Source organism: Clytia hemisphaerica, unplaced genomic scaffold (assembly GCF_902728285.1).
Source record: "Clytia hemisphaerica strain Z4C2 unplaced genomic scaffold, Clytia hemisphaerica genome assembly, whole genome shotgun sequence".
NCBI lineage: Eukaryota > Metazoa > Cnidaria > Hydrozoa > Leptothecata > Clytiidae > Clytia > Clytia hemisphaerica.
Genome location: NW_027104309.1, coordinates 174613 through 196067, shown reverse-complemented (window position 1 = coordinate 196067; position 21455 = coordinate 174613). Strand labels below are relative to the sequence as shown.

Sequence of the window (21455 nt, the reverse complement as noted above, 5' to 3'; positions counted from 1 at the left end):
TTCCAAGAGGATTTGAAAATTGTCTGCTGTTTTTAATGGGTGGTGATTTTAAGATTATATGATTAACATATATCGTAAAGCTTAAATGAGAATTCTCAAGATTTCAGTCTCTTCCTTGAAGTTCAGTATCAATAGGCAAGAAAATTCAGGGGATGTGTTTTTTTATACCAATTTTTGGATTGGTCTCTGGCTGCGTGAGTAGGAAAGTGTTTAAAGAAAGGGATACTAACTCATCTTAATGTCTTCAACAGTATTTTCAGCATAGGGTTTTAAAGTTTTTTTTCTAGGTCACATAAATACTTGTCATGCATTAGCATTCCCGTTAATTCTGGTACCAATGCGACTAGATAAGAAGGCTTATAATAATAAAGAAACTCATAAGATAAATCATCTGATAATCAGTTAAGGTATTTTATAATTACAGAACATCACTACAAGAGGTATACCTATATGATATAATACAGCCTTGATGCCTTACACATATAATATAACTATAGTCAATAACCAGTATATAGATTATACAATGTTTCTATGGTTACCGAGGGTGACAGAGACGTTCATTGAACCTAGCTTAAAAACACAACTGTCATGACTACTCTTGCAGCCCAAAGCCATGTATTGGTTTTGCCAGCAAGTACTAATTAAAACAAGATGGCGTCTAATTAAACATATTCTTTTATTGTACGTCTATTAATGTGACTGATAAGACATAATCAAGGGGTGTACATTTAAAAAGATATATAAACGCTTTTGTATAAAAAGATTCTGAGACGATTGCAAGTGCAGTGTGCAAAAGTCGTCAGCTAGTCAAACTGAAGTTTCCGATACGACCCTATACTTGAGTAAGTATGTTTTGACAGAAAAAATATCATCTTGAAATTATTGTTCCAGCTAAACCTGTTTGATATACTTGGCAATAACTTTCATTAAGTTTAAAAAATCGGCTGGTTTGTATAATAGTGTCTTTAAAATTTTGTTTTTGATAATCTTTGAAATACGCAAAATCTTTCACATGCATATTCGCTTACGAACTAGGTACACCAGTTATAAACCTATGTCCCAAGAGTAAAATGATAAACATAATGCTGGTTGTTGTCATGGATACTAACTAAACAGCGACTTTCTGTTTACCAGCTTCAAGAGATTTTCTCAATAATTCACGATCTTCATCCCGAATAAGTTTCTCCATTTCTTTATGACCTAATCGCCGTTCAGGTTCTTTCCAAGATGGATCAGGATAGTAAATAGCTGGATTAGATAATGCTTCTTTAATCTTTGTGAATCCACCTTTAGGCCAATTCTTGATGAAGTAATAAGGTATGGGGAGGACAGAGATGAGAACGAGGATGGCAGCAAAAAGTTGTGCCCACCATGGATATTTGAATTTCTTCCACCAATGTTCACTGCCTTCACTAATCTCTGGATTGAAAGGATCCTGAAAATAGAGAAATGATATTCGGATTATGAACAACGTATTCTAGAGAGTTTACGGTGTTTTCATTGGAAACTGACTTGAACACTTCACTCTTCTAATGGATCATATGTCTTTGCAAAGGAATAGGGAAAAATAATGGCTCCAGTTCCACTGGGGCTTATTTTGAGAGGAATGCAGTAGGAAACCTTGATTTTAAGAAATAAAAAAAAGTATTATTTCTGTAACCATTGAATATAAGAATCAAATATTCATCTTTTGAGGAAATTAATATAGGTCACTGAAAAGTATAGATAAGCACTAGGGTATGAGGAAATACTTAACAAATAATGCTGTGCAAAAAAAGTAAATAAACAACGTTACAAGAGAGGCAAAGTCATGTTTCGAAATATCAGATTATCGTAGCGTAGGAATCCGAGCCTCCTCATGACGTCATCAGTTTACAACATCAAGTTAGTTGAGTGTTTCTATTTCTAATTTTTCCTTTCTTGGTATAAAATGGTATACATGACAAATTGATACTTCTTAGTATAGTCTGACCTCTTCCATGAATCATTTTGAGTAATGATATTTAAGGGTATTGGGTCTGAGAGGTTTCATATATGTCTTAACCAAATCAGCACGTACAGAGACTAAATTTTGAAAGTTTTTGATAATTTCTTGACGAACTTCATACACTTCTTGACTAAACAATTTCCCCTGCCAGACCGTTCTCTGACAAGTATTTATTCCTGACAGACTATACCTAGCACATACATTTCCCCGTTCACCTCTGTTATCGTAAAATGAGCCCTAATGAACAAACGCTGCGGAATCACTAGGTTCTACTATTAGGACGCACAGTAAAGGTCTGGTGCTCAATGCAAATTGAAAATCAATTAATCTATAAATATTGGACAAATTGCTGCATATACTACACCCCCTTCTCACAGACCCGGTAGGATTTTTTCTACCAGTGGGGGTAAAAACGGGTTAAAAACCACAGACAGGAACTGGATGGGGGTCGATATTTCCATATCTTTCATGGCTGGGGATTTCAATTCTTTTGTTTTTAAGTCCGAAAATTCAGCGGGGATGGAAATAAAATTAAATTTTTTGTAGCGAGGATTGGTTCATTTGATTATTTTCAGTGGGGACAAAAATTAGAGGATAATTTTCCACCGGGGACGATATTTTAGTTCCAGTTGGAAGTGGCCCCAGCAGTGGGTGTCTGTGAGAAGGGGACGTTATACTGTAGTAAATTTTGCAGAACTTGACCCTGGGTAAAACAAGATATTTACCCATGTCAAGGTGTGGGAATCTAATCCCAAATAAGACTAAATTCGCTGTTTACATAACCGAAGTAAGTAAATTTGTCGGCTATTCGTCATATCAACGACTGTAACCTTATTTGGATGTTTCCTTGTGGGGGGGGTTTCATGGTTGGCGGAGGAGCGGAATCGGCCCTTTTTTCGGACGGAGTGGCGGAATTTGGCGAAAATTTAGACGGAATTACGGAAATTGGGTTCTCTGACGGAGACGGAAAATTAGACAATTTTAGTGCGGAAAAACGGAATTTAGCAAAAAGATTTGCGGAAAAACGGAATTTAGCAAAAAAATTTGCGGAATTTCGGAATTGGTAAAAGATTTTCAAAATTTGCGGAATTTTCGACAAAAATATTGAATTTCAAAGGAATTTTCGGTGACGGAATTTTGGTTCAATATAAGACGGTGTGACGGAAATTGGAGAAAAAATTGGCGGAATTACGGAATCGGGTACCCCCTGAAACCCCCCCCCCCTTGTGATAAGCGAAAATATTTGTTTAGAAACATGATGTCATAAATGGGAAAGAATTTTAACAGACGTTTACACAGATTACAATAATGATAGAACTAAGAATATCTTTCAGATTGATGAAAAAATAATTCAAATATTTTGCGTTTTCTCACAAAATTGTAACCAAAAAGAATTTTTATCTACGTTTGACGGATTAATAAAATAAATTAAACTGTTTGGTGCGTAGGTTTTACTGCGCATTCCGTAGACGGCAAGGGGTCTACCCTGAATTAAGTGATAAGTCAATTATTAGTCTAAAGGCACGCAACCAAAAACATCTTTCGTATGGAAAAAACCTCTACTGACATTTTGAGGCCCTGTTTGGGATCCGGGCGCAGTAAACAAGCCGGGGGGAAATAGTTGACATTAATTATTCATTAAACACTTTGTAAAGCCTACTACTATTAAACTACTGTCTTTGTGGCGAGAGATTTGACTGAGTTTTAGGGTCGTTATAACTGACATTCTCTAGATGAAATTTTTAGCATGAGCAAGAGCCAAAGAAATAATCAGCAACAACACATTACTTTCTTTCACGCTTCGCTCTTCCATATTCAAGATTGATCTGTTGAGTATTTGCACACAAACGTAGGTACTATTGAAGATTAAATCCACATTATAAAGAACTCCGATGTTGACAAACAAAATCCCGAAAAGATGCTCTAGGTCACAGAAGTGATTTATTATTTTTTATGTAGTGCTCCTTAGCCAATGAGAGTCTTAAACCTGTTTTTATGAACGAGGGCACTTTTACAATGACCTGAATCCTTGTCTTATTTCAGGTATTAACACCGAATAGGCCGTAAGCGCGCTTGTACTTCTGGAAATATTGCCTAAAAATCGAAGTAATATATCATTTTTGTTATAAACTAAATTACTTGAAGTTTGCATGTAGAGAATCATTTTATACTTTTGGTCGAATTCAAATGAGAAAATAGGACCCTAAAATAATGGCATATCTTGGCGAAAATGGACAATTTTACCCTTTTCACATAGCTCCGAATATCATCAATAAGGACTGGTAAAAAGAGCCACCAAGGTATGGATTTTCGTGATTAAAGTATCAGTCGTTTAAAAAAAGTCGAGGAAAAGATCTTGGGAAATCATCCTTAATTTGTTCTCATATCAGCTTAAAACTTGTGTAATGAGCCCCGCATAATAGGTTCGATAATTTACCAACTATGGTTCACTAGTCCCTATAGATGGACGTAAATTATCTCATATCTACTTCAAACTTGTGCAACGAGACTGTATAATATGAACTACTCCCCCTTGCTGTTTTGATTGTCAACGTTTGAAGTGATCTTTGTCTGACCACGATCAATCAATCTATCAGCTAAAGAAAGAAAATAGCATTTTTTGCACAAGGTACATAAAATCAATTTTCGTGATCCACTCAATCCACACCATGTTGTCCTTCAAAATAAATCATCCTCCATTTTATCTTTTATGTTTTTGTCATCAAATCGGTCTCTCTCCATCTCTTCATCTCTTGAAGATAAACTGCTCGCCAATTCAATGTTTACACGTCGTGTTATCTTTATTGATATGTTAGTTTTGATTTTGCAAAAGATTTTTAAAGGATCCCTTAACTTTATTTTCAGCTTGATGTAAAAGTAACACCAGACTCAATCTATGTTAAATCTGGTCACACCAGTAAGGGTATATTCCCAAAAATCCACCCCACTGGACGAATAACTCAGCCCTATAATCCTTTTTTTGCTAAGATGAACCCATCCTTGACACGGATAGCTTATATAAAACTCATATATAAATAATCCATATCAAAAATGGTCACCGTATTTAATCAATTGCTTGAGAATTTAATTTTATTGAATTTCGGATTTCTCAAATCCTGAAACAGAGACAGGGGTGTATAGAGGATAAAAGAGTCCGTAATGTCCTTTATGTGAGTACTTATACTCTTGCACTGGGACTTGTCTCCAATTCCTTGATGTTAAATAGCTTTTACAAAAAATGCTGGGCTGCAAGATCACGTCACAGAAATTATTAGGGTAAGGGGTAAGAAATGAACGAAAGACAAAAACCATACAAAAGATAAGCCAGGGTACATCTGCAGCTAGACGTCTTGTTTAATTGTTCTTATTTTCAACATTTTGTGTGTAAATTTTTGCCAATTTTCCTAAAAAATTGGGTGTTTTAGAGTCCGCAATGCCTTAAAATGTTCTTAACTTGTTCTTAACAACACCTGTCTCACAGCCCCAGTGGAACTTATTTCACCGGTGGGGATAAAAATTCCTATTGAAATCCCGATGGCGATAAAAGTTCTATTGATCCAAGATTAAAAAATTCAGTGGGGATGGTTTAGGAGTGCAATTTTTAAACATTGAATTTCGAACTGGGATGACATCAAAGTCAATTTCCCGGTGGGGCTGAAATTCCAGGGTATTTTTCCACCGGGAATGTAATTTTTGCCCAATTTTTCAGTGGGGCTCGGGTCCCAATTGGGCTGTGATAGAGGGGTGCTCAACATTTTGGCCATTTGAAGCCTTACGTTCTTAATAGTAAAAAACGTGTAAATGTAAATGACATAGGGCACCTAACACAACAGTCTTCTAAACAGATATCTGTCACCAAGACAGGAAACCAACAGCTTAGGTAATTTTACAAAACGTCAGGTTGTCGTTCTCTACTGTATACATATTGATAGAAAAAACTTTCTAAAGAGTAAACATGTGTGGACTTAAAACCAAAAGATTGTGCCAACCATTAATGAAAATAGTGGCAGGGCTACAACTTTCATAGCTTTTCACTACCATAAAATAAGTGCATTTTAAATTTAAATCTAGAGTTAAACTCAAAATTCATGGAGCAGTTACTCTATCTGAAACCTAAATATAAAGTTTTATTTGCTTCTGGAACTCAGTTCCATTCAGGGTCCCCTTCTTTTCGAATGAGTTCCACTTCTAGTGAATTTTACCGAACCTCAACGACACACCCTTGTTCCGGTTAGCCCATCCATGATTTTCAAAATTGACGGCTGCTATGTCATATTAGACAACAAAGTTTTATGAAGATTATAGACAAAGGTTGGGGACCATTAAAGGAAATTGACAACCACGATTATCTATGCCCGATTGAACCGCCTCTATAGGTGCTATCAAATGGTGAAAGGGTTGCGTCGCTTCTAGGTCCCTAATGGCGGTATTCAGTCAAAAATGAACGTGGCATAAACCTATCGTACCCCTTCCTCAAGAAGGACCGTTGAGGGAATTCAGGCTTTCGAAAATCATCGATGCAGAGACAGTATATAGCCATATCCTGTCTTTTTAAAAAATTCCTGATTTCGCATCAGTATACTACTGGCTAGTTAGTAATGTATAAAGGGGGGTATTTACAAAGTAGTGTTGTTAATTTGAAACAGCTTTTAGTGTATTTGGGTGTATCGGTTGTAGCGTTACAAGATTGATAAATTCTTTGTTTCAAAGCAAAACTAAAGCTCTGTCTCATTTCCTCAGATAAACCTGCTGATTAAATTTTGCTTCAAAGCCCTGAAAACTTATTTTTGGCAGTCTAGAAAGGTCAAAGTTCAAAATCATTCTAATGTTGGTGCCAAACATGGCGACGCCCACTCAGTCAATATACACCAAGACCCTAGTGATCATAAAGTGATGCTAGGGTATCCAATTTAAATGCTTAAACAAATAACAAACCTGTCTAGAAAATGCAGTCTAGAAAATACAGTCTAGAAAGGCCTAAGTTCAAATCATTCCACCGTCGGTGCCAAACATGGCGGCGACTTCAAAGCCACTATATCAAGGCCCTATAAATCTTAAAATTCTGCATAACATACCTGTTCACAGCCAACATAAGCACGATAGGTGGGAGTTTCACTGATCATGCTCACAATGTAACCAAAGAAGACAACAATAAGAATCAAAGGTGATATGTATTTCCAACAGATTCGCCAAAATATGTGGGGTCGCTTTCCTGTCATGTATTCAATGTCGTTTGAAATCCTGTAAAAAACAGGTACAAGATATTTGCTAGGTATAGTCAATAAACACATACAACCCAATACCAGTAAGAATAATGACAACTGCCACCGTAGTTAACGTAACTCATAGGTCAAAATGACTTTAGACCCAAACCACGGCCCCTGTCTGGAAATAAACTAAATATTAAACCCAATGAGAAGACGATTATTACTATTAAACCGCAAGTTCTTCCAAAACTGAACTAAAAACCACCCCCCCCCCCCCTTAGATCAAATATGTGTCATGGCTTCAGACAGACAGACAGACAGACAGACAGACAGACAGACAGACAGACAGACAGACAGACAGACAGACAGACAGGGACAGACAGACAGACAGACAGACCAGACAGACAGGACAGACAGACAGACAGACAGACAGACAGACAGACAGACAGACAGACAGACAGACAGACAGACAGACAGACAGACAGACAGACAGACAGACAGACAGACAGACAGACAGACAGACAGACAGACAGACAGACAGACAGACAGACAGACAGACAGACAGACAGACAGACAGACAGACAGACAGACAGACAGACAGACAGACAGACAGACAGACAGACAGACAGACAGACAGACAGACAGACAGACAGACAGACAGACAGACAGACAGACAGACAGACAGACAGACAGACAGACAGACAGACAGACAGACAGACAGACAGACAGACAGACAGACAGACAGACAGACAGACAGACAGACAGACAGACAGACAGACAGACAGACAGACAGACAGACAGACAGACAGACAGACAGACAGACAGACAGACAGACAGACAGACAGACAGACAGACAGACAGACAGACAGACAGACAGACAGACAGACAGACAGACAGACAGACAGACAGACTTAGTTTTAGAAGAATTTATCCTGGGATAAATGACTTTTCTAGTACTTAGGTAAATCATTACACTTATTAGACAACGTTAATCGCGATAAAACCGTGGCAAGACGCATCGGCGTCATTACTGGGATAAGTAGGGGAGAACAAATGCTCTCATGAGTGCTCATTGATGTTAGCAACGTCACCAGAAAGAACGCCTGACATACCCCCAACAAGATTGTACAAGGATGTGATGTGGTGCCCAATCTGGGAGAAGGTACATTCACTGGTGACAGGTAGAACCAAGCCATATCTATCACCAAATGTCACCTCTAGAGAAGACCTCTTTTATCCGGGGAAAAAGATCGAAAAAGCAGTATACAAAACAAAGTAATCATATCTTACCTATCAGTACCATAAACCCATCCCAGTGCAACGACTTGAAACAATGCGATAATCAACAAAGGGACTGGAACTGAGTAATCATCGAAAATTTGAAACAAATAATAGCCGTTTCCAAGACAAAAGATCATCTCCAAGACAACGAAAACTCCACCGATGATTGCTGGAATACGAAGAAAATTAATGGCTGATTGCATTTTGTCTTGAACCTTGTGTTGATTGCCGAGGGCATTCAAGGAAAGTGACCTGACCACGCTTTAAGGGCTCTGGACATATCCAATTTTTCGATTTTACACCAACTTAAATGGCAATTTCTGCATTTTAAAAAGATTAATGTATAATTTTTTTTATATGTCTTGTTAAAACTTTTTAGAATTTAAAAATCGAAAGATTGAAATGAAAAAATAAATGAAGAAGAAAACGAAGAGTTTTTCGAAGAAGAGTATTTCACCTTTCAAAGCCCTAATCTCGGTAAAAATCAAACATTTTGGAATTTTTTTTGGTTCAGGTTATGTATCTATTTAGTATCTAAAAACACAATTTCGGAAAATTTTTGTGGAAGTATCTTTCCTTTAAAATCTCCAAAAAACCTCAGTTTTGCAGTTTTTTGGCAATTTTCTCCACTAAATTTCCATACGAAAACAGCTATAACTTTGGGTGTAGCCAAAAAAAAAATTTTCGGAAAAAATCTAAATAAAGAAATTATTTGTCATTAACTTAAAAAAAGTTTGAAACAATAAAATGATTTCCCCAAGGAGATTAGGCTTTTTTGTGAAAAGTATATAAATAGCCGTCGTTATGACGTTTTATCAAGGTCCATGCCACACTTATTCCTTAATTACTCATGATTTAATTACTTAAATTTATTTTTTCAAAAGTAGTTTGTTCTTAAACATGTCAAAGAAGCGAAAACATAAGGTTTTATCTTCAAATTCTGAAGATTGATTTTTCACTATGACCAGAGCCCTTAAAATGTAAATAATGTGCACAGTGGCAATTTGCACATTTAATTTGGATTTAATCGGGAAATCGGTGAATTTCGGCGCTACGCGTGGTATTTTGCGTATTGTAGCAGTAGGAGTTGTTCATGTCAAAAACAGCCTTCATGGCTTCGTTGCTTCGGTGCAGCGGCGAAATATATTTCGCAGGACCAGTCTTTCGCGTATGGTATGAGTTATCTTATGTTTCAATAAAAAACACTATATCTTACGAAAGGTTGCACAGCGGTGAAGTAATTGTGCAAATGCCGGCTCAAATTTTTGGGCTAAAACCGACTATATTTGCCTCGATATTTGCCTCATAAAAGAGGAAGTTTTCGAAAAAAAAGCATCATAAGGGTTGATTTTTCTGCTCAATTTTTTGTCCACGCATACGGTCGTTTTCAAATCGAGTGCCTCCCGGTTGTTAACACTAGTAATACAAGTAAGTGTAGGATTTAGATGATGTAATTTCAATGAAGGACACTAGAAATTATCATGGTTCGAGGAAACTTTTGTTGAATAATTACCATACTCATTTCATGAAATAGGAGACTCAGATTGTCCTTAAACTTGTTCTGAGTTTTTGTCTCGAGTTCTTATAATATTGTTGTGTGATTATTTATGCACTTACCCATGAAATACTCTTTCCGCATGGTAACCCATCCCAAATCATACAAAGGTGCCACAGCTCCTTCCAGTGTCCCAAATTCAGAATCGATACCCAAAAGAACCAACATCATGAAGAAAAGTATAGACCATAAGGGCGATACTTCCATCAATAAGAATGCTTCACAGTATGTGATGAAAGCTAAACCAGGACCAGTACCAATCTAAATGAGGAGAAAACTGTCAATTTAATTTTTAACAAAACACCTATGCAACCTTTAAAACGTGAGGAGTGTAGGTAGGGAGACTAGGTTCAAGTTTACCAGGAAGAACGACGTCGAAAAGTTATTATTGCATTGACATTCTCATAAAACAAAGAATTTTGATGTCATTTCCTTTTAAATTCGTTTCCAGCCCCCTTAAAAAGCCGACTACACCATCAAGACTAAATACAAGGCCCTGAGATTTTTTGTTTTATAAAAAATCATGTTCATAGATCTAAAGCCAAGGTAACCAATATTCAAGATTTTCTTTAGCAGCTTATGATTTTGTACGTTTCAAGACTTGTTTTAGGATCGAATCGATTCAGCATGACATTTTTATTTTCTGATCAAAATTTGTGGCGTGAGCTTAGGTAATTTCACATCAAAGATTTTCGACCTTTTAGCCCGTAACTTCGCAAAAAGCTCACAAAAAACCATACGCCATAGAACCCGCACGACATAGATATCTTCATGATTAACCTTGCGATGATTTAGAAGTTTCGATAGAATATAATCAATACCGTACCCTGAGCCATCTATACGTGACACAGTCACGAGCACTATCAGAATCATAAAAAAAACGAATTAAAAGACTGGGTTCGAGTTTGAATTATAATTTCAAACCTTTTCAATTTCGATGCCAGTTTTATGTTGCCGGTAACCGAGAAATGAGAAGGTGACAATGCCAGCGAAAAGTGATGTACCGCAATTAATCAGCACAACAATTAATGCATCATTGACACAATTATTTTTTCGCGGCATGTAACTTGAAAATGCAATTAATGCTCCGAATCCAATACTTAAACTATAGAAGATTTGAGTAGCAGCGTCCATCCAAGCTTGGAATTTCCAAATCTCTGACATCTATTGGTGAAGATATAAATAAAAAGGGATAAAAATATACAAAAATCTTTGATTGATATTAAAAATTTTGGTAATCGACCCTTAGGTTATTTAGCAGTGTCGTCCCTTACAAATACAGTGGAACGTGTAATCCAAGAATTTAGTGAGGTCCCTTAAACTTTGAAGTGTTTAAGAAATAAAAAGTTTGGATAAATCAATCCTTTCTAATAATTTCTTAAAGTCTGTGACCGACGATGCCCGCTAATTAGAGAGGAAAATGTAGGGTTTTGGCTATTTCATGCAAAAAAACTTTGTCCGCTAATTGAGTGTCCGCCTTTTGGAAACTAGTTTGTGAGGATTTGACTAGGAAATGGCCGGGGAAAATAGAATTGTCCGCTAATCAGAGGTGTCCGCTTTTTTAGAGTGTCCGTTAATTGGAGGTTTTATTGTGTATCTTACTTGCACTTAAAATGAGCTAATCGAATAAAAGAACGTTGATTACGATTACAATTTCGAATTGTAGAACGGTGTTTTTGAAAGTTTTTTTTAAGGAGCTCGAGGATAACTTTTAATTTTATCGAAAGCGAATGATAGAACGTTGAATTAAAGTGCTTCAACTGTTCTGTATGGCAGTACCATAGAAACTATTACGAAAGAAAGATGCCACGAAGATAATACATCTTCAGGTTACAAGAATATTGGGTCCTACTTCTTTCAAATCTCGTTTCTCTTTCGAGTAGGAATTCATAGCACTTCTCCAGACGTGCTTAATCCTGTGAACGCGACACACAGGTATCATGGTGCTTGATGATTGCTCTCGAACAGAGAAGGTAAGCACTCTCAAGCTTGCAAAGGAATGCAATCGCACCACAATGTCTACCCACAAAGTCTACCCACACTCTTGTATCAGAGATGTGTTTCTCTATTCTCCTGACATAGTATGGGTTGACCCACCATTTCACTTCGCTATACAACTTCGAAAGAAAGACACATAAAAACACATACAAAAACATGGACTCTAAATCCTTTTTTATCCTACAATAATATATATGTCTTACTTTTGGTCTAAAGAATTCTTTGATTCCATCTCCAGCACCTTCCAACGTTACTCCACGAATGAACAAGATAAATAACAAAACGTATGGGAATGTAGCCGTGAAATATGCAGCCTATAACAGGAAAGAAAGAATATAAAAAATGTCAAAAGTAACTAGTCGGTAAATTAACCTATAGTTATCGTCCCCTTTTCGACTACCCTGATTTGACATCTATTTTAGGATTCTAGCGTTCTGTTAACAAAAATCGTGATCCCTTGAAAATTTGGTTCCTTCCATGTTTTCTTCTTAACCCAATCTGAAAGGTGGTGGAAATGACCAGAGTCGACCGTGTCGGATTTTTTTCAGATCCTAGAAAAGGAATCCTGACCAGCGACACGTTCCCGCACCCCATCTTGCCTTAGTGACTCCCCAGGCCCTTATGATAATTGTGTCTTATCAAAGACTTAAAAGTCTTCAAAAGGTCTTTTGTTTTATGATAATACAAATTGTTGAAAAAATGAAAAAGAAATTGAATTATGCGACCCTTTGGCAGGAGACCCTTGAATTTTAATTTAAAAAAATTTAACATCACAGACTTACTTTTCCACTAGACTTGACTCCTTTCAAAACACAAAGATAAACCACAAACCAACCAGCGGCTAGACATCCGAAGATCTTCCAGTTCATATGGTCAGCTCGTTCAAGCAAAGGAGATGTTTGAAGGGCGTTATGATACCAAAAATATTGGGGCGGGTCCACAACACAACAATCAGGGAAATTCTTAATCTCTGAATCAGTTCTTAAGGTTTCGTTATAAATGAAACCCATCGTTGCATTGCTATCTCGTAAACTCTGAATGTAGCTCGAAATATTATTCTGCAGTGCCGTATATTCTTTATATTTGCCGCAATATTGACGTTGCCATGGCAAATCACTTGTAAACGAGACAAAGAAATAGTACAAACACCACGTGATCACAACAATGTAGTACGAACACATGGCAAAGGAGACAAGCATGCACGAAATACCAACACCGAAAAATACTGGATGAACATTATTCCAACAGCGCACGGCTGATTGCTTCATACGTTGACCCATGGCGAACTCCATAATAAACAAGGGGAAACCTTGTAATACCATCATAGTAAAATAGGGAATAAGAAATGCACCTGTAGAAGTAAAAATACAAAGAGGAGTATATTAAAGGTTTTGTTTTTAAGTAAGAGTGAAATCATTTGCTTACTCATCAATTTTAATTCATAAGCTTTTTTACATTGGATTGATACGGATGTGGAGCAATATTGGTCAGAAAGAGGAAAAGAAAACATTTTTTTTGCTTATATTAGCATGACATAACAATAGGCAGACACTGTCCTGATATGAAAATATGTGTCTGATATGAAACGGGGACACATTGCTCAAAGACCTTTTTATCTCTGTCTCAGGCTCCCAAATGTTTATCGTTTTAATATTAATCCTGTTTCAGCATAACATTTAGCCTGAGTATGACATAAAAATCCTATTAATTTTACAAATTTTACAACCTTTCTCGCGCAATTTTGATTATAATTTTTCAAAATATCCCAGTCTCACAACAAAATGTTGAATCAAAGGGGACTGAATTAGAATCGACTTATCAAACTTCTTTTAGGGTTAAATCTGGAAAGTTTGCAGATTTCTTTCGATTAATAATAATCGTGTCTCAGCACAATAACGTTTCTCCTAAGAATCACCCCTTTCTCATACTACTATATAGCACTCCTTTAAAATGTACCCGTCTCATGTAAACCATTACATCTCAGATGAAACGGGCCCCCCCCCCGCTTGTTAATTTTTCGAAAATTTTCCAACCCCCCCGGACCTTATTAGGACCCCCCCGTTTATTAATTTTTAAGAATATTTTCAGTTGGCAAAAAGAAGTCCCCTTATTTTGCTCCAAAAAGCCTGATTTTAGCCTATATTTACCTTATTTTTGGGTTTTCAGAAGTACAATTTCCAACCCCCCGGCAATTAGGCCCCCCCCGTTTATTAAAATTTCGAATATCCATGTCTTCTTGGCACCCCTATATCAGACTAAATCCCTTCTATCGTGTCCCTTTAACTGTGTATCATCTCGGTATATATCTTGAAAATATTTTCAGTTTTCTCCCAAGAAAAAATCCCCTTGATTCAAGTTTCAGTCTAAATTCACCTTATTTGGGAATATTAATAATTTTCATCCTCAGCAATTAGGTCCCCAGGTTCTCAAAATCTAGAAATCTTCTAACTCCCCCTGTTGATTGGGCACCTAACAACACCTATGTCTCAGACTAATATCCCTGTTTTTCTTTTCACATCTTTAATAGACTAACAAAAAAAACCTTGGCAGGTTGCAGGAAAAAAACAACTGTTACAGACTAATTCTTGTCTCGAACTAACATATGGTTTTATCCTCACTTCGCATGAAGGGTTTTGTGACAAAACAACAATGAAATTTGGACTTTCAGGTGGGATAAGTAGGTTGAGGGATGATGGATTTTTTCAAACTACAGAACATGAAAATGGGCTCTTCCAGAAATTTTCCGGATACCTTCTCCCCCTTGAGGATATCAATTTTTGAGTTCCACAGCCCCCTGGATGTCTGGCTTAAAAATAAAGACCCCTTGGATGTCCAAGAAGATAGAAGGGTTGAAGATACCATAGACTAAAGTCTACTTCTGATTTCTGATGATTTTGATGGCGCTGGATCCAGTGAAGTAAACTACAATCATGGTCGAAATCTATTGAGAATTAAGCTTATTTTCTCGTTTTTCGAAATTTGGAGTTCGGGCGAGAAAGTCGATTTTGGGCCATCTCTCAAATTTAATCGTATATATTATGAGCCATATTGGACCATTTTTGAACTTTTGGATCCTCACATCCTAAGGTCCTAAGACTTAAGTCTCATGTTAAAACTCAGAGTTAAAATTCTACCCTTCCAACCTACTTTAGAGCACTTACAAATCGATTGTGGTTTCAAAACTTCCCGGTGGATTTCCCTTTTTTCTCAAATATTACGACCATGATTGAAGAGGATTTCACCATCTTGAATTTTTTCACTTTCGTTTTCGAGAATTATATGAAAACAACAAAAAAATAAAATATACTCTAAAATCCAATCAAAGTTTAAGAGACAATAATAAAAACTCAAAAACACCTCCTAACTTTGGAAATCGATCCTAATCGGTAATAGTTTTCTTTTTCTTTTTTCTCCAAAAAGGGACTGGATCTAGTGGCATGTTGCTACCACCTCAAGCAAAGCCAAAAAGTCAGCCAAATTACACTGGGCCACTTATCAGCACCACCCAGTCTATCAAAAAGCCATAATTGGCCTCCGGGCTATAAGGATACCATGTCCTATAACCACTATATACCATGGACCAAGCTTCTCAATCCCAGCCAAGCAAAATCTTTGATCGGAGTTTTTTGAAAAGTGGTACCCTATTGGCGGCACTACTCGATAGCTGTGTAAATGCATCGAGAGCGCTAGGTCTACTTTTCCTCGAATACTTTTGATGATGTAGCGACGTTAGACGTTAATTTTTAACATTGCAATAGCTTCTTCTCGGGTACCAATTCCAAAAAAACTCCAATCAAAGATGGCGGATATTGCTTGGTCCAGGGATATATAAAGGTCAGTGCCTATAACCCTTGGATATCCAAGCTTTTTGTCTTGTACCCCTGGATAGCCAGGCATTTTGTTCTATACCCCCCCCCCTGGCTGGGTATCCTCTATCTCATAAGGTCCTACATCCTGGATATTCAGATAGCATCGAACCCCCTGGATGTCCGATATCCTCAACAGGGGGGCAAGGACTATTTCAGGAAAACCTTCCATTGGTCTCTCTTATTTATACACTTTTGTACTAAAGTTCCTTCGGCTATACCTTTACTGATCGTATCTAGCGCCCTTCTAACGCCCAACTACGCCTTCCACGCTCCACTGGGCAGCAACTTAGCAATTGCTGTCCAGCCCTCCTAAACTTTAGTGTTGTTTCGGCGACGATCGGCGGCGGACCTGCTCAGGACATAGGTTTGTAAGTATCCTTTTCATATTTGTAGCACGATTGTAGAGCGTTGTCATTATTAAATATTAGTTTATTGTAACTGCATAGTCTCCCGTTCCTGTCTGCAAATAGGATTAGGTTCTACTCCCCTAGGTTCCTTTAACCCGCCCCTTTCGTAGTCTAGACTCACTCACCCACTGCGTCTTATTCGTCTGCTAGGCCAGCACTCGGATAAGGCTCCAGTACACTTTATATCCATGCATGTTTAGTTAATTTGATGAACTATTCCTCTGTAGCTATTTCCTATAAGAAAATTTTCACTGAAAGTTGAGCAGAAACTTATGTTTCGTTTAAGAATTGAATACCTCCACCATTCTTTTGACAAAGATATGGAAACCGCCACACATTTCCTACACCAACAGCTAAACCAACAGAAGCCAGGAGAAATTCGACCTTGTTTCCCCACGCTTCTCTTGATTCTTCTTCGTCCAACATGCGATCCAAATCTTCATCTTTGAGGGCGGCATCTAAGGGCGCCTTCTCGTCATTCTCTACAAAATAGAAAAATAAATTTGTTGTATATGAAGAGTTCGATGTGAATTTTGTGTAAAAGATAACAAAACACTTTTCGTGCTGGAATTCTGTGGGGGCTCTTTGGTCGATGTGTAAAGGAGGTAGACTGACTACCACCAGTTTTGTAATATAAGGGATGCAAGTTGGCCATATTTTATCAAGTTTAGTTTTTGAGGTGAGATTCGTTAATGTCATCATACGATCTTACTTAAATTGCTGTAAGGAAGGATGTTATGGTACACAAACAAGGTCATATAAATTTGCTCTTTTTTATCTAAAGGTGACAAAAGTTGAATAAAAAGGTTCTCATAGCAAAGACTTGATTAGCAAAACTTTCTAAGCGGGAGTGCTTTTGAAGTCTGATTTGCATCCCATTATGACAAAAACTATTTCAGGGCGATGCATGCAACTTAAGGAGGAAGAGACGTGTAGTAGACACCAACACCAGAGCTGTTGGTATGAAACCTACCCAGCTGGCACACAACGTTGTTTCAGCGTTTTTCTAACGTTATATGGACGTTGTGAACGTTAGAAAAACGTCGAAACAACGCTGTGTGCCAGCTGGGTACAGTATCCCGAGAAATTTCCTGGGATCGAGAAATCATAGCGCCTACAAGACAACCTTGACAACAAAACAGAATCATGGCGTGGCGGAGACGTTACTCGATCAAACTAGGGAGTACTATAAGCTCTTGTTAGTACTTGAACGTGTGAGCATGTACAATGTATGGCATACTTTGACACAAATTTTATCAGAATAATTATAGTATCTAATTCCCTCACATGGTATGCTTACCAGGGCGAGGGTTTATCAATTGGAGTGAATCACATCGCAAGTTGAGAATCGAACCCCAAGATCCTGTAGCTAAGGTTCTAAGCTAAAAGCATAAAAATTTTATGTGTACTAAGTTGCAAACAAACTCGGTAAAAATATGATCAACATTGCCGAAGACTTTTCGTATCTGGCTAAACATCCTGGTCCTACTTTGAAGTTTCTAATAACAAATCGTGTCATAAAGGAGTTTTCAAATTTATAGAAAAATACCTGACAACTTTCTTCCCATACTGTAAGCTGACCAGCCAATAAAAACAAAGAGGAACTGCAGTGGATGAAATTAAAGAAATTCTCTCATAACCTCGCGCAAGCATGTGTAACTAAAACAGTACATATATTTTTGCAAAATCTCATTTGTCTTTTATTGGCTTTGTAAAAAGGTAGTAGTAATGTCTTATCGATTAATTCGTTAAAGCTATCATGGCAATTCTCCATCTCTCCTCCATACATACTAATCATCCATGGTTCAATCGTAAAGGATGTTTTATTTACCGAGAGAATCTGCGGCTCCGGCTCTTCTCTGTCATATTGCTCAAAAAAGACCAAAGATAAAGATTTTCTGTAGGTTCAAAGTAAAGAGAGGTCGAACCACAAATTGAAAGTCTTCTTTAATGACTTTTATGAAAAGGGTGTGCAAAAGTTACTGGTTATTTGCTTTCCTGTTATCAACAGTCTTCTATCGCACGACTATATTTTAAAACTATAATATACTCAGGGTTGGGGAAATATATTTCACTAGAGAGCAGCACTTTTTTGTAAAAATAAAAAATTTTGGTTGCGCCTTCTTAGACTCTATATTCATTGCCCGCCCCACTTTCAATTTCATGGCGTGGGCCCTGGAGAAAGACTTTCAGTCCCCTAAATAATATATGCATGATGTTGATGTTGATAGTTTTCTTTTGACCATCTCTCAAATCAATCAGCTCTGAAAAGCTTGAGATAACTAAACACCCAAAAAGGAGAGCGAGTAGACGGGATAATCTTTATGTGATGTATTATAATTGCGCAAGCTGGGTTATTACGTTAATTAGATTAAGGAGGTATCACTAGATTTATTATTACAAGTCAGTGTTGATAATTTTAGAACAGTGAGTAAACAAGAAGTTGAAGCGGCATGAAGGCCCAATGACAAAGTAATAGTCAAATGTTTGTTCACAATGTGCACAAGGTGCCGTTTCTTCCAAAATTAACTTAAATTGACGAGGCGCTGTTTCTTCAAAAGCGGACATAGAGCATCACAACGAACTTTTTCCGAGATCAACTGAGCTTCTCAGATACACAATGTCCAAAGAAGGATTGAATTTATTTTTGACAACTTGGATGCTCGAATTTTCCCCGTTCTATCCAATGTATGCAATATTCCACCAACTTTCGAAAATAAATTGCATTTCATAAAAGTATGAAATCTCAAAGTATGAAAAAAATAAATCATAGTGTCCTAGTAGGTTGGTCCCCCCCCCCTAGAAAATGGAAAAAATCCCTCTCCCCCCCTTTTAAATCCCCCCCTGAGATTTAGAAAAAAATTTCCCCCCCCGCCTAGAAATTTTTTTTTTCAATTTTTGCTCTTGATGCTTCTATTCACGTTATCTCTGTTATATATATAATGAAAAATTGAAAAAAAAGTTTCCACAGAGTGAAATGAAAAGTTAAAAATGAACTGCTAGTGAAAGATAACTTCTAATCAATTTATTTACAAAGCGATAGGCCACACCAGAAAGATTTCCACAGTAGAAAAAAAAAATAATGTCCCCAGATTTTTTCTCCCCCCCTAGACTTTTTGGGGCCATTTTTTCTCCCCCCCTTTTGATTACCCCCCCTAGATTTTTGAAAACCATTTTGCCCCCCCCTTTTTCCTATTTTCTGAAAAAAAAATCCCTCCCCCTTTTAAAAGGGGGGGGGGACACTATGTAAATGCGTCATGTGCTGAACCATGAACATATAAACGACTGGACATCTATCTTTTATTGTCTCTTTGAAGCGAGCTTCGTTGCCGCCTGTATTTCAAAATTGGTATGAAAAATCCGACAATATTCCGTCATAATTTTATTTATTTGAATTATCTAGGTAAAAGGATTGATGGAGCTTGAACATTACTCCTAATGCACAAAAAAATTATTTTCGAAATTGTTCACAAGTTTGCAATATATTTTATCAACATTTTCAACTCTAAAATGCAGAATTTCAACTGCGTGTATACTTTTGAATCCCTTTTGTCACTCCAATAATTTTTTTTATGACTTGAAAAAAATAGCTTGCCAAAGTTGAGTGACTGTGTCATAAGAATATCGAAATTAGAATGTGACACTCTCTAAAATTATTAGACACTTTTAAGTCAAAATTTAGAAATATTAGTCGGAATTTTGACAAGCTTTCGATGATTTTGCCTCAGTTATCTTTGCTATGATATAGATAAAAGACTTGAGAATAGTAGAACAACAGAGACTTTTGTCGAAGTTTTGACGTTTTAGCAAGGTATTCCCAAGAGATATACCATCAAAATTTATTGTTTCATTTGACGATTTTAACGAGGCGGCAACGAAGCTATCAGTGTTATCTTCAAAAATACAAAGGAGATGGATGTCCAGTCGTTTATATGTTCATGGCTGAACAGACAGAGGCTAATTCCAGGACAAATATCCTACCTTGCTCTCTCGAAGGCTTGTGACTTTTTCTTGTTTTCCAAAACTTCAGATCAACCATGTTGTCGATACAGTATACTTATAACTTGTTGAAAAGGCTCTGATTTTTTTGCCAAATTCCTTGTCCGTCCTCTCTTCTAACAGTTTTTTCACCACAAAGATATAAATATTACCCTAAAGTAAACAGTCATTCAAAACTGTAACTCTATATCGCAAAATGGGGTCGATTCTCAGTCGATTTGCCATTTACATTGAAAATTGAGAAGCTTATAGTATGCATATTATCATAGATTTTATATCCCTCAAACTTTATGAATAAGGTTACAAATAGCTGGAATATGATTATAAGAAACAGATAAATCACTGATTTCTAAATTCCACGTCTAGGGGCCTTTATTGTGATAAACTGAAAAAAAGTGCTGAAGTAGCAAATCTGCTGCGTTTGGGAAGAATTAGATTTTTGAGTTTGTTGCATGAAATATTGAGTCTTGAACGTTTTACTGATTTAGGCCTGACGAATAAAGAATTTGGATGAAGTGGTGCTTTCTAATAACGTTTTAACTGTGCTTATATGCTCCACAAAATAATATCGGGTTTGCTCAAGCTATTAACATATTGTAGAAACAGTTGTCTTTAATTGGGATACAACCATCAAATGACCAAGTGGTGGAGCGTTATTGAAATAATAATACACCTTTTAAAGCATTATAAAAACTCCTCCACAGCGTTATTTTAAAAATTAGTGAAAAATTAAATCTTGGAAAATAAACAGACTTCTTTTCAATTCTTTAATACTTTTAACGGTTTGAGATTCGGGGGATTTTTCATTTGTCCTATAAAAACATGTTTTATTAAATTTTATAAACAAAGCTAACTCTAGTAACCCTTTGCTTTTCACAGCATATAAAATTACGTGGGACTGAGGCCCCCCGCAAAATTTTTCGTGGATGATGGTTCTAAAGTTATGTAATAAGCATCGAAAGTCAAATCTGACAGTTTATAAAGTTTCCACATCAATTGGTGAAATGTAATCCATCTGTCAGACCATGGATCAAAGCCCAAGTGAAACTTCTTTCCACAGTAAGGATGAAGATTTTTATCGAATTCTATTGTTCTCAGGTCAAAAAAACAAGCGGGATGGTTTTGAAGTTGAATTTTTTTTCCATTGAACGT

The 21455-nt window shown here is 36.8% G+C and overlaps 1 protein-coding gene across 2 annotated transcripts; it reads right to left on the bottom strand.

Annotated features, from left to right (window-relative positions):
• Positions 1–387: 387 nt before the first annotated feature.
• LOC136817516 (sodium-dependent neutral amino acid transporter B(0)AT3-like) lies at positions 388–20518 on the bottom strand. Of its 2 annotated transcripts, none has more exons than XM_067073842.1 (9): positions 20286–20518; positions 16601–16786; positions 12811–13379; positions 12232–12342; positions 10955–11194; positions 10093–10291; positions 8485–8644; positions 7063–7228; positions 388–1435 (listed from the first exon to the last, which is right to left on the bottom strand). In XM_067073842.1, the coding sequence occupies exons 1-9, from the start codon at positions 20341–20343 to the stop codon at positions 1109–1111; spliced, it is 2016 nt and encodes a 671-aa protein (XP_066929943.1). In that variant the 5' UTR covers positions 20344–20518; the 3' UTR covers positions 388–1108. The 2 variants fall into 2 exon arrangements, with proteins under 2 accessions (XP_066929943.1, XP_066929944.1); XM_067073843.1 differs by lacking the exon at positions 20286–20518 and adding an exon at positions 17854–17984.
• Between the last annotated feature and the right edge of the window lie 937 nt (positions 20519–21455).

What these genes read in the sequence shown, in the direction of transcription:
- LOC136817516 (XM_067073842.1), bottom strand. Translation starts at nt 20,343, where the DNA reads ATGGTTGATCTGAAGTTTTGGAAAACAAGAAAAAGTCACAAGCCTTCG. An exon ending in GAGTCAAGTCTAGTGGAAAA is followed by an intron (nt 12,343 to 12,810) that starts GTAAGTCTGTGA and finishes TTCCTGTTATAG; the next exon opens with GCTGCATATTTCACGGCTAC. An exon ending in CTGGCATCGAAATTGAAAAG is followed by an intron (nt 10,292 to 10,954) that starts GTTTGAAATTAT and finishes CTCCTCATTTAG; the next exon opens with ATTGGTACTGGTCCTGGTTT.